Source organism: Nerophis lumbriciformis, linkage group LG12 (assembly GCF_033978685.3).
Source record: "Nerophis lumbriciformis linkage group LG12, RoL_Nlum_v2.1, whole genome shotgun sequence".
Lineage (NCBI taxonomy): Eukaryota > Metazoa > Chordata > Actinopteri > Syngnathiformes > Syngnathidae > Nerophis > Nerophis lumbriciformis.
Window position 1 is genome coordinate 28,337,557 of NC_084559.2, and position 14,137 is coordinate 28,351,693.

The 14,137-nt window shown below is 40.1% G+C and overlaps 1 protein-coding gene and 1 long non-coding RNA gene across 5 annotated transcripts in view; one reads left to right on the forward strand and one right to left on the reverse strand.

Annotated features, from left to right (window-relative positions):
* The window catches only part of LOC133623189 (uncharacterized), a 71,978-nt gene extending 61,509 nt beyond the window's left edge, over positions 1-10,469 (forward strand). Inside the window, exons 9-10 of the long non-coding RNA XR_009817859.1 lie at positions 2,944-3,006; positions 10,382-10,469. This is a non-coding gene — a long non-coding RNA (uncharacterized lncRNA). The remainder of the gene's footprint in view (positions 1-2,943; positions 3,007-10,381) is intronic.
* Positions 1-14,137, reverse strand: part of tcf7l1b (transcription factor 7 like 1b) — an 86,460-nt gene that overhangs the window by 33,182 nt on the left and 39,141 nt on the right. For 2 of the 4 annotated variants that reach the window (XM_061986253.1, XM_061986252.1), the window contains exon 4: positions 10,405-10,488. The exons of the other annotated variants lie outside the window; for them this stretch is intronic. In XM_061986253.1, the coding sequence (XP_061842237.1) occupies positions 10,405-10,488 (84 nt within the window). The remainder of the gene's footprint in view (positions 1-10,404; positions 10,489-14,137) is intronic. 4 annotated transcript variants of the gene reach the window in all.

Sequence of the window (14,137 nt, forward strand, 5' to 3'; positions counted from 1 at the left end):
AGAGGCTTTAAATACTTATCTACCACCGTTATTGTTGTTTATAGTGCACATAAATGTGACAACATACCAATGAGTGACACTTCCAGTTTTATTTTATCTGATTAAACAAAATCTGTGACAAAGTCTTTAAAAGTATTTAATTTACCAGAAACATTTTAAATGGGTGGCAATTTGCTCAAAGTAAATTTTTTACCTGATGCAATGGCCGCCGTGCAGTATTTCAACCTGTGAGCGAGACCACTAATCACTCCAAACACCACCCCTGCACTGTAGCTTTGTTCCTTTTTTTTTCGGTGCACGTGCGTTTCCTGACGAAAACGAATACTAGCGCCCTCTAAGAATCTACCTAACCGTGACATACAGCAGCTTTAATTTATAATGATCCGTCATTTGGGTCATCAGTTTTCTACATGCTGTTTTCTAACAAGGAGCTGAATGCAAAATCACACATTGTTATTTTGCATTGCCTCAAATTCAAACTACACTTACATGTAGTTTCATTAAATTTAGCATAAGCTATTTGACTTAAAGGGGAACATTATCACCAGACCTATGTAAGCGTCAATATATACCTTGATGTTGCAGAAAAAAGACCATATTTTTTTTTAACCGATTTACGAACTCTAAATGGGTGAATTTTGGCGAATTAAACGCCTTTCTAATATTCGCTCTCAGAGCGATGACGTCACAACGTGGCGTCACATCGGGAAGCAATCCGCCATTTCCTCAAACACCGAGTCAAATCAGCTCTGTTATTTTCCGTTTTTTCGACTGTTTTCCGTACCTTGGAGACATCATGCCTCGTCGGTGTGTCGTCGGAGGGTGTAACAACACGAACAGGGACGGATTCAAGTTGCACCAGTGGCCCAAAGATGCAAAAGTGGCAAGAAATTGGACGTTTGTTCCGCACACTTTACCGACGAAAGCTATGCTACGACAGAGATGGCAAGAATGTGTGGATATCCTGCGACACTCAAAGCAGATGCATTTCCAATGATAGAGTCAAAGAAATCTGCCGCCAGACGCTAATTGAATCTGCCGGAGTGTGTGAGCAATTCAGGGACAAAGGACCTCGGTAGCACGGCAAGCAATGGCGGCGGTTTGTTTCCGCAGACGAGCGAGCTAAACCCCCTATCGACCCTAGCTTCCCTGGCCTGCTGACATGAACTCCAAAACTGGACAGATCAGCTTTCAGGAAAAGAGAGCGGATGAGGGTATGTCTACAGAATATATTAATTGATGAAAATTGGGCTGTCTGCACTCTCAAAGTGCATGTTGTTGCCAAATGCATTTCATATGCTGTAAACCTAGTTCATAGTTGTTAGTTTCCTTTAATGCCAAACAAACACATACCAATCGTTGGTTAGAAGGCGATCGCCGAATTCGTCCTCGCTTTCTCCCGTGTCGCTGGCTGTCGTGTCGTTTTCGTCGGTTTCGCTTGCATACGGTTCAAACCGATATGGCTCAATAGCTTCAGTTTCTTCTTCAATTTCGTTTTCGCTACCTGCCTCCACACTACAACCATCCGTTTCAATACATTCGTAATCTGTTGAATCGCTTAAGCCACTGAAATCCGAGTCTGAATCCGAGCTAATGTCGCTATAACTTGCTGTTCTATCCGCCATGTTTGTTTGTATCGGCATCACTATGTGACGTCACAGGAAAATGGACGGGTGTATATAACGATGGTTAAAATCAGGCACTTTGAAGCTTTTTTTAGGGATATTGCGTGATGGGTAAAATTTTGAAAAAAACTTTGAAAAATATAATAAACCACTGGGAACTGATTTTTAATGGTTTTAACCATTCTGAAATTGTGATAATGTTCCCCTTTAATAAATGTCGGCACTTTGGTTCACTGCTTGCGATTAAGGTGTATACAATTAGTCAAGGAATAAAAAGCAATTTACTATTTGAAAGTGTTGTGTTTTTTTAGGATAACTTAGGAAATGTCTTATAGTATTTGGTAAACTAGTGATGCTTTGTTTGCTGCAAAATGCAGTTTTTGCTGACAAGCAACATAAAAACACATTTTTAAAGGGAAAAAAAGTTGTTCGGTTACCTGTTTCGTTACCTGTATTGCACCCTTAACTGTTTATGTTGTGTAAAATAAGTTGTCTGTGTAATGTTAGTGTACATACAGGGAGCTAATGTAACGTTTTTAATAGATGTGGATAAAGTATTATTTTCATCTCACTGTGGCATGCGAACAATACCAGCAATGTTCAAGATGTAGTGAGATATGGTATGAAGTTTATTTTTGACCCTGTCTTCAAGATATATATTTCAACAGGGGTGGGGTTTATTTGCATCTAATAGGACAACCTCCCAAAGCATACTTAGAAAAGGGGTTAAAAATGTGACAGTGGAGCAAAATTTACACCAAAACATATGCAATATATATTATATATTCTAGACTGCAAGGCAATGTGTTAAATATAGATTAGAAGTATCATAGTTTCCCTTTTAATATTCAAATTCTAATAAACCAGAAAATGTATTTGTCAATTTGGACTGCTACTAACGACTATTTACAACTAATTCATCTCTCTTAACAATTAGGCGATTAATCGAATTATAAAGTGTTTACTAATACCGGGTCTCTAATTTTGCCATCGGCTTTTAAATTTCGCTTCAGAAATTTTACGGCATGTGCGAGCTAACAATAAAAACAATGAAGATGACTACTTCATTCAAAAACATTTATTTATACTGTAACTGTCAATTTCATAAACTGCTACAAATATAAGACATTTGTCCAAGGACAGGCAGAGTGCTGATAAAAACAATGTATCATTTTTATGTAAAAAAAAAAAAAAAAAAAAAAAAAGAACAGGCAAAATAGTAGCAATAAAACAATATTGAAGCTATCTAGCTTTCTAAAAAATAAAAGTGCATTTTGTGATAATGATGTGCTTCACACAACTCTTGTCTCTTCTCCAGATGCACAGTCTGACATGCCTCTGCTTTTAATGCGCCCGTTTCACAGACGTACTGCCTTTAAAGGTAAGATATTCTTTGCAAATTTAGCAAGATATGTATGTTTTTGGTGTGTTTAGATTGAAATGTCCTGATACTTTCTATGTTTTCACTTGCAATGTTGTTGCCAGTGGCCACAACCATTTTTGTTATTCTTGTTGCTCTCCAGTCACTGGTCGTGCTGACTCACGCATGTTCATTTTCATCCAGAAAAACACAAATGTAACTTAAACAAATACCCAGAAAGCGCAGAACTCCACCAACCCATATGTCCCAATTTTATAGTCATTAAAAAAAAAAACTGAATCAAGAAATGTCATCACTTGTCCTCTACCTCATTTCAGATATTGTCTGAAAATTTAAATTAAAATCGGCCCTTATCTTGAAATAAACGTAGTGAACCCTCTTGTCAGTCATACGCACTCTTTGACTCTTTGAGTGGAGGCAGCACAGGGGCCACAAGCAAACACACGCAGGGAAGTTCAGCCGAATAACGTAAACATAAGGTAATGTAGTAGAAATTATCCATATCACCCACAAAATCTGATTACTGCACTTTTTGAGTTATGTTGTTAACTACTGTAACTAACTAACTGACAGACAAATAAATTTGGCCGATTACCGTATTTTCCGCACTATAAGGCGCACCGGATTATTAGCCGCACCTTCTATGAATTACATATTTCATAATTTTGTCCACCAATAAGCCGCCCCGGACTAAAAGCCGCGCCTACGCTGCGCTAAAGTGAATGTCAAAAAAACGCTGCGCTAAAGTGAATGTCAAAAAAACAGTCAGATAGTTCAGTCAAACTTTAATAATATATTGAAAACCAGCGTTCTAACAACTCTGTCCCAAAATGTACGCAAATGTGCAATCACAAACATAGTAAAATTCAAAATGGTGTAGAGCAATAAATAGCAACATAATGTTGCTCGAACGTTAATGTCACAACACACAAAATAAACATAGCGCTCACCTTCTGAAGTTATTCTTCATTCGTAAATCCTTCGAATTCTTCGTCTTCGGTGTCCGAATTGAAAAGTTGCGGAAGCGTGGGATTCAAAAATGGCCGGCTCCGCCTCGTAGAAGTCATCGGATTCAGTGTCGCTGTTGTTGTGCAGCAGTTCTGTGAATCCTGCCTTCCGGAAAGCTCGGACCACAGTTGTGACCGAAACTATCTGCCCAGGCATTTACGATCCACTGGCAGATGTTGGCGTATGTCGACCGGCGCTATCTGCCCGTCTTAGTGAAGGTGTGTTCGCCTTCGGAGCTGTGTGAAAAAAGCCACCCGGCCTCTTCGCGTAAACTTCCCTTAACCACTCGCTCATCTTTTCTTCATCCATCCATCCCTTCGAGTTAGCTTTTATGATGACGCCGGCTGGAAAGGTCTCTTTTGGATGGGTGGAAGTTAGCATGGCAAGCTAGAACCACAGTGAAGGATGACTCCTCATTCCCTGTGGTGCGAATATTCACCGTACGTGCTCCCGTTCCACAGTGCAGTTCACAGGAATATCAGTTGCTGTGAAATACGGTAGTAATCCGTGTGCGGATGGAGAGATTGCGTCTTTTTATGAACCGGATCCTTGTCCTTTGTAGGAGCCATTTTGTGGTCTTTACAGATGTAAACAGGAAATGAAACGTACGGTGATATCCGCGCGTTTTTTCTTCTTCTTCCGGGGGCGGGTGAAGCGCTTCCTGTTCTATGGGGGCGGGTGAAGCGCTTCCTGTTCTATGGGGGCGGGTGCTTTCCTTGGCGGTTGCTTGCGTAGAAGAAGAAGCGCTTCCTGTTCTACCGGGAAAAAAGATGGCGGCTGTTTACCGAAGTTGCGAGACCGAAACTTTATGAAAATGAATCGTAATAAAGCGCACCGGGTTATTAGGCGCACTGTCAGCTTTTGAGAAAAATTGTGGTTTTTAGGTGCGCCTTATAGTGCGGAAAATACGGTATATATACCTCCTGGTGGAGGTAATCATCGAGTTTAATCCGTAACGTCATCGAATCATTGCACTTTTTTTGTCAAATTATGGATCACACACCTTTTGTGAAATGTTTCCTATATTGTGATCTGAAAGCGGAATATCCCTCACTTTTTGGAGTGTAACAAAATGTCGATATGGCGAACTATAGTGATATTCAACCTTACGATTCATCTCCCCCTTACAGAGTCAAGTCACTGTTTACATGTTCAATGGCCTCTACTCACACAAATAGTTAATAACTGGGCTTGAATCCCAGAAGAAGCAAAACACAAAGGCGCTAAGATGGCAGACTCAAGACTAGAGTTAAACTGATGCATTGACGTTGTTTCATTAAAAGGTGTGGACTCACTTTGGCTTTTTTGTGTGTGAAAGGGATAGGGATATAATGATAAACGGTATAATGATAAACCGCGATAAAACTCCTGACAGTTACTATTACTGTTATAAATTAAAATTATCTTAAAACCATGATTGATAACACTTTGATAAACTCACAGACCGGGGATACTGCTCATTTGCTAGAAAAGTATAGTCGGGCTAACTCATTAGCTTGCTTTAATGCTAACATGAAAACAAGAGGCGTTAACGTCTTTCCCCAATAACAAACAACATACCCCAATATAAACTTGTATAAACACATTCCTGTCCGAGACACTAAACTATTCAATTGTGTACTTTAAACCTACAGACTGTGCTATCTTGGACTCAGTGATCGAGCTATACTCGAAGAGAAAATTACAACAGGAAGTGAAGTCATGTGACGTCATAAAAACCAGAAGTGATGCGTCTAAAACCCATTTTTTATTTAAAACTGAAGAAGATAGACACATTTAAACACTTAAATAAATATATGTTTCTTAAGAAGCCAGAACAATATTCAATATTTCTTCTACCAATGAAAGTATATTGTGTGTGTCATACTATTTTATTAAATTGTTTAAATAAAACCTGGTTCAAAGATTTAAATGTGTGTATAAGTATTTTTGGAGCGCATTCAACAATACAGTGATAATAATGATAACCATGATTATTTTGGTCACAATAACCGTGATATGAAATTTTAATATTGTTACATCCCTAGGATGGGGCAATGCTAGATGTTCAAGTAAGTTGTTTGCTTTTGTTACAGCCCCATAAACACATGGATATGTGGTAGGTTAAAAGCAACATATCAATATCTTATCATATCCTGAGGTAATCTGACATTCCCAGCCTTATGTTTGTGAGTAATGTAACTTAACTATAAAAGAGAGTACAAATCTGCCAGGCCCTGCTTCCCATTAGTAAAAAAAAGTCCTAAATCCAAATGGTGATACAGATCAACCCCAAAATGTAATCACTTGCTACTGATGCAGGGATGGGAAAACTATGGCCGGCGGGCCATATTCGGCCCGTTGGTCTTTTTAATTCGGCCCGCCAAATATTAGAACAGAATTGAGCAAAGATCTTTTTTTAAATTACCACAACAAACTGATACTAGACTTCGACGCACTGGCAAAAACGGGTGATCAACCTCAATGTCCCCACTAAAAGCAAATGAAAGTGTTAACCCTGTAAAATCATTTTAATGTTTCTTTGATGTTCTGATATGATATTGTTGAAAATATATGTATTATAATCAAATAGCCCATGTTTGAGAAGTCTACTCTTAGTTGCAACAGATATGATATGCTTTGAAATGCATCATGTGCTCGCCCGGCCTGTCTGTCAAATTTTAAAAGTCAATGTGGCCCCTGAGCCAAAAACTTTGCCCACCGCTATCCTAATGTCATTTTTGACATTTCCTGAAAGTTTAATCAGAATGTACCCTTAACTTTGTGAGCTATCTATAGTGGAAGGAAATAAAAGGAGTGAAGCCTCTTGTCAGTCATTCACTCTCTTTGTCACTGTGGGTGGAAGTGCACACACACACAGAAACTGAGGCTTATAACGTAAACTTAAGGTAACGTAGTATATATGATCCAGATCAGCCCCAAAATGTAATGACTTGTTCTTTATCCCAATTTGGACATTTCATGTAAGTTTGACTAAAAGCTGCCCATAATTGTTGGAGCTATCTATAGCGGAATAAAAGAAAGGGGGCGAACCCCCTTGTCAGTTATACACTGTCTTTGTCTCTGCAGAGCCACTAGCATACACACACAGAAGTTGAAACCCGTATCGTAACCATAATGTAACATAGTAAAAATGGTGCGGATCAGCCCCAAAATGTAATCAATTGTTCCTGATTCCGTCTTGGAAAGTTTCATCCAAATCTACCCATAACTCTTTTGAGTTATTTTGCAAACTAACTGACAGAAAGGCAAACCCTAGCAATCCTTGGTGAAAGTAAATAAGAAAATTAGAATAATTTAATTCTTAGGCATTATGATTATAACACTAAAAAGTATTCTAATCCCCAATTTAGGAAATCATAAGTCATCTTGGCTTTAATATCATTAAATTCAAAACCCAGTATTTAAAAGTTTTCATTATGGTCACTGTCAGGTCAGGGTTTTTTCTGATAAGATACGTATCATTGCTTTCTCCTGAAGCAACAGTTCCCACGAACTAACATTATCCCCTCCACAACAGATTCCCATTGACAACGCTCAATGAGGACTTTGTCATGTGTATTACTGCAATTATGGGATTCAGCAAAACAACCACAAACTCAGCAAGCATGTTTTAAAAGGGAATGCAAGGTCAAGCGGCTGAGTCACAACAACTTCTTTACTTAAGTGTGACTAACTTCACGTGGTTCGTGGCATGACCTCCCTATCAATACAATCAAACAGGTGAGAACCTTAATAGACGCCAAGAACTACATGCAAAGCTAAAACCAAAGAAAAACTTGGTCTAATGTTTACTGTCCCACATGTCAAAGCCCAAACACAAACCAAACGGGTCTGTTGACGCCACACATTGTCTAACTGCACTAAGACACCATGAGGTCTGGTTTACACCTGTATGGGAAAGTTCAAGACAGGCATGAAGAGTCAAACTTGAGAGTTTTATGGAAGAAATTGAGTTATTGCCGTATGGACAGACAGAGCAGTCAGCAATTTTCCTCTGGCGGCTGCAGCTCGTGAAAGCTGATGTGAACCAGGGGATTCAAATGCGGACTAAACATTTGTTAATAAAAATAACCACATTATAGTGGTAGTTTGTTTAAACAGGCATGTGAAATTTCCGCAAAAACGCGGCTATACACGTTTTTAAAGGGGAACATTATCACAATTTCAGAAGGGTTAAAACCATTAAAAATCAGTTCCCAGTGGCTTATTTTATTTTTCGAAGTTTAAAAAAAAATTTTACCCATCACGCAATATCCCTAAAAAAAAGCTTCAAAGTGCCTGATTTTAACCATCATTATAAATACCCGTCCATTTTCCTGTGACGTCACACAGTGATGCCAATACAAACAAACATGGCGGATAGAACAGCAAGTTATAGCGACATTAGCTCGGATTCAGACTCGGATTTCAGCGGCTTAAGCGATTCAACAGATTAGGCATGTATTGAAACGGATGGTTGTAGTGTGGAGGCAGGTAGCGAAAACGAAATTGAAGAAGAAACTGAAGCTATTGAGCCATATCGGTTTAAACCGTATGCAAGCAAAACCGACGAAAACGACACGACAGCCAGCGACACGGGAGAAAGCGAGGACGAATTCGGCGATCGCCTTCTAACCAACGATTGGTATGTTTGTTTGGCATTAAAGGAAACTAACAACTATGAACTAGGTTTACAGCATATGAAATACATTTGGCAACAACATGCACTTTGAGAGTGCAGACAGCCCAGTTTTCATCAATTAATATATTCTGTAGACATACCCTCATCCGCTCTCTTTTCCTGAAAGCTGATCTGTCCAGTCCAGTTGGAAATGCATCTGCTTTGAATGTCGCAGGATATTCACACATTCTTGCCATCTCTGTCGCAGCATAGCTTTCGTCGGTAAAGTGTGCGGAACAAACGTCCAATTTCTTGCCACTTTCGCATCTTTGGGCCACTGGTGCAACTTGAATCCGTCCCTGTTCGTGTTGTTACACCCTACGACAACACACCGACGAGGCATGATGTCTCCAAGGTACGGAAAACAGTCGAAAAAACGGAAAATAACAGAGCTGATTTGACTCGGTGTTTGTAATGTGTTTGAGAAAATGGCGGATTGCTTCCCGATGTGACGTCATCGCTCCGAGAGCGAATAATAGAAATGCGTTTAATTCGCCAAAATTCACCCATTTAGAGTTCGGAAATCAGTTAAAAAAATATATGGTCTTTTTTCTGCAACATCAAGCTATATATTGACGCTTACATAGGTCTGGTGATAATGTTCCCCTTTAAACATTGATTTTCACGTCAAAATATCACTTCCGCTTTTTTAAATGAAATATCAATAAAAATACAATCCAAACAAAATTTGTCAAACGCTTGCTTCAGCCGCAAGTACTCGCTGTTCCTCTTGTCTAAACACCGCACTGAGTTGCAGGACGGGGAGACATTCAGCAACACCTAAACAAGCTCGCTAGTTAGATAACCATCTAGCGAGCTTACTTGTTGTCGGTTCTGTTCGCTCTCTGAGCCACAACTCTGACGGCTGTCCACTTTGTTGCTAATCACATTTGAATGATTACAATCCAAACACTGTTCGTCACGAACCAGTTGTAGTTCTAGAGTATGTTTTAGTAGCCGGTGAGAAAGTATATTTTTGACGTGACGGAGTATAAACAGAGGTCACTACACCGGAAGTATATCACCCGAGGGGGCGTGGCTACAGGATAGAGTTGCCAAATGAGAAACGTTTTCTAAATTCTTTGCATGCATTTTATAGAATTTTACATTACATTTTCAATGAGAGTAATGTTAGTAAATTATCTAGTAAAAAAAAAACTAAAAAGGCTGTGATACATTACATTGCAAGTGTCAAAATACAGCCAAAACAGGTTGGAAGATAAATCTAAAGGTAAAATATAGTGTAGAAATGCACCTAATTGTAGAAAATGTAGTCTTGATTTTCGAAATGTTCTTATGGGGTTTGTGTGGCATCACTTTGTGCTAATAGAATTGTTCCTCTTTTTTTCCATAATGTTCCTTCTTTTCTCAAATAGTGCTAACATCCCTGATTGAAGCATTTACTTCCTTTACTGTAAATCAATTCCCAAAATAAACTTACATGATTGGTTTGCTAATTTGATCAATGTCCTTAGGATGTAGTTATGAGGAAACATCGTATTAATAGCAAACACAAAAGGATATATTTTCAGACATTATTTTGTGTAGAATTTGGGATTTTCATTCTCCACTTTGTGCACGCTTTTTGACAGACAAATCTTTGTTTTTGTCTGAAGCATGGACAATTAACACATTAACTATTTAAAAGTTCAAATGTGACCCTAAATCCAATGCAATATTTCAATTAAGGTGTTTACTTCACAGCAGCTGTTTCTGTGCGCACTCACTAAATGGCCTGGTGTTGGAGATCGGGAATCTTTGAGTCCTGCAGAGCCGGGAACATCCAAAAGAGGCCATTTCATCTGCAGGTACTGTGGGTGAGAGTAACAATAGCAGATTAAAGCAAAGGCACACATCTTATTGCAAGACTAGCACACAGAAATATTAGATACAATAATGTGGCTTTTGTGAAACTATGTCTCAATTGATTTGCCCCTTTGTGCCTCTTCCTTCTGTACTGGTATTTTCCAAACATATCGAAGTTATCAAGGTTTTGTAATTGTTTGTGTTCAGTCGTGTTGAACACCTAGCCACAGAGAAAGAGCTCTGTTCTCATGTATTTTTTTTTCTACTTGGCTTTTACTTAACGCAACAAGCTGAACACTTTCTGTCCTCCAGCAATCGAGTTAGCATGAAGCCAGAATTTGAAAAGCACGTCTCAACCATCTGGTTTATCAATCACTTTAAATACCACTTACAGCAGTTTGTCATGCATGTTGTGGATTTCTTTCCTGGGACAATGTCAAATTAATTCTATGGTAAGTTGTTCTCGGCTCATCCATGTCCGTGTACTAAGAATAGGGTATCAAAGTGCACGTTTTCTTTTAATTCTGTCAATATTTGTGCTAATGGATCTCTGAGTACCAACAGCATGAAATTGGATTACACGTGACAATTTAGAGCAGGGCTATCAACTGGCGGCCCGGCAGCCAAATCCAGCCCTGGCATGACACCATATTCCCCGGGTTTAGTTCAAAACTTGAGAGACAAACAATTTTGAAGCAAATGCCTAAAAACACCAGCGTGCTCCTGTTGTATAGAGGAACTTGGACCAATGTAAACACATTGGCAAATCCTTGCATTGATGTTTTTACCTTGCTCGCAAACAAAGGACACTGGAGGCCAAACTTGTGATTTAAATAATTGAGGCATTCTTAAAGGTACCCCTTTAAAGGCCTACTGAAACCCACTACTACCGACCACGCAGTCTGATAGTTTATATATCAATGATGAAATCTTAACATTGCAACACATGCCAATACGGCCGGGTTAGCTTACTAAAGTGCAATTTTAAATTCCGCGTGAAATATCCTGCTGAAAACATCTCGGTATGATGACGCCGGCACGTGACGTCACGGATTGTAGAGGACATTTTGGGACAGCATGGTGGCCAGCTATTAAGTCCTCTGTTTTCATTGCAAAATTCCACAGTATTCTGGACATCTGTGTTGGTGAATCTTTTGCAATTTGTTCAATGAACAATGGAGACAGCAAAGAAGAAAGCTGTAGGTGGGAAGCGGTGTATTGCGGGCGGCTGCAGCAACACAAACACAGCCGGTGTTTCATTGTTTATATTCCTGAAAGATGACAGTCAAGCTTTACCATTGGCCTGTGGAGAACTGGGACAACAAAGACTCTTGCCAGGAGGACTTTGAGTTGGATGTGCAGACGCGGTACCGTGAGTACGCATGCAGCTGCGGCTTCCAAACATTTGATCGCTTGCCCGTATGTGCATGCCGCTATGTGCATGTCACTTACGTACCTTTGGGGACTTTGGGGAAATATATGTGCTGTATGAACTTTGGGGAGGTGAACGGTACTTTGGGCTGCGGGATTGAGTGTGTTGTGCAGGTGTTTGAGTTGTATTGGCGGGTTATATGGACAGGAGGGGGGAGGTGTTTGTTATGCGGTATTAATTTGTGGCATATTAAATATAAGCCTGGTTGTGTTGTGGCTAATAGAGTATATATATGTCTTGTGTTTATTTACTGTTTTAGTCATTCCCAGCTGAATATCAGGTCCCACCCACCTCTCACAGCATCTTCCCTATCTGAATCGCTCCCACTGCCCTCTAGTCCTTCACTCTCACTTTCCTCATCCACGAATCTTTCATCCTCGCTCAAATTAATGGGAAAATTGTCGCTTTCTCGGTCCGAATCGCCCTCGCTGCTGGTGGCCATGATTGTAAACAATGTGCGGATGTGAGGAGCTCCACAACCTGTGACGTCACGCGCATATCGTCTGCTACTTCCGGTACAGGCAAGGCTTTTTTATCAGCGACCAAAAGTTGCGAACTTTATCGTCGATGTTCTCTACTAAATCCTTTCAGCAAAAATATGGCAATATCGCGAAATGATCAAGTATGACACATAGAATGGACCTGCTATCCCCGTTTAAATAAGAAAATCACATTTCAGTAGGCCTTTAAGTACTCTTTATCCTTTTCAACAGTTAGATTTGTTTTGGTGATGTGATTTATGTAACTGAGGTGTTGCTGTAGCATGTTTAATTCGTATACAGTCTTTTGTTCAACATCTTCAGTTATACTGGTAGTGTTCTTTAAGGTTTCATTTTAAGTCCTCTCTTTTTCATCATTTGGTCTATTCAACTGGTTGTCCGCGAGTTCAGTTCAAAAAACTTCAGAGACTCACATTTTTGTAGCAGATTCCTAGAAATACTAGAGTGCTGTCACAGAGATGATCTCTGACTATCATTTTTGCGCAAGGTTCTTAAAACAGCCACTGTAACTCCTACAAAATAAATAGACCAAAATCAAATGTAGAGAATGCTGATTCCCCGGAATATACAAAATAGTGCATTTCTGGAAATGTGGCCTCCAAAACAATTTAAATGATAAATGGGTTGTACTTGTATAGCGCTTTTCTACCTTCAAGGTACTCAAAGCGCTTTGACACTACTTCCACATTTACCCATTCACACACACATTCACACACTGATGGAGGGAGCTGCCATGCAAGGCGCTAACCAGCACCCATCAGGAGCAAGAGTGAAGTGTCTTGCTCAGGACACAACGGACATGACGAGGTTGGTACTAAGTGGAGATTGAACCAGGGACCCTCGGGTTGCGCACGGCCACTCTCCCACTGCGCCACGCCGTTTAGTTGAATATCCCTGCCTTAGAGGTATTCAATGACAAGACCAGTAAAAAAAATATCTGCAAAAGTTGGTGCAGGATAAATGATGACAAACAAGCTTGCTGGAGGAGTCATGCTTTCACGTTTGGAATTTCAAAACGCCATTCATCACTCTAGTTTGTAAGGAGGAAGGAAGCTTGGATGGCTGTGGGTTAAAAATGGAAAAAGCATTATAGCAGGGGGAGAAAAGAGAGAAGAGGTAGAAAAAACATTTTCAGGAATGAGTTTGTCGGGCAGGCGGAGGGTATTGTTTCCTGACAGCTGGGGTCCAACAGAGTATCGGGGAAGGGGGAAGGGGACCCTTTTTCTCTTCAAAAAAGGGGGGAATTTCTTGACATCAGCCCTCTTCACTATACTGCGCAGCCCTGAATTGTAGGTTCCAACTAATGGGCCCAAGTCCATACAACTGTCAGAAGGCAGTCGCTTTTAGAGGCTGCTAGCTCACTATTGAAACTTTCTGCCACTGTGTGCATGGTGCCTAATGAATGCTACACTATGGAGAGAAAATCAAAAACAATACATACAGCTCTCCTCATCTAATCTGTGTCAATCACGAGGCTTGCCACAAATGAAACAAGTGCTATTGTGAGCATTTGTTTGGGCCCAACCCTGCCCACCATGACTCTCTTACCCAATCCATCCCTTTTTTTGACAGCTTTCTGCCAAGAATGAGAAATGTGCCCGCAGGCCCTTTTTTTTCCGAGCACCTACCTTTCTTTTAATTGCCACAGTGCCCAAAGGAGCAACTGTTCACACACTTCCTAGTCGCTCACAGTCACATTAACTACTGGGCCTACAGCAGCAT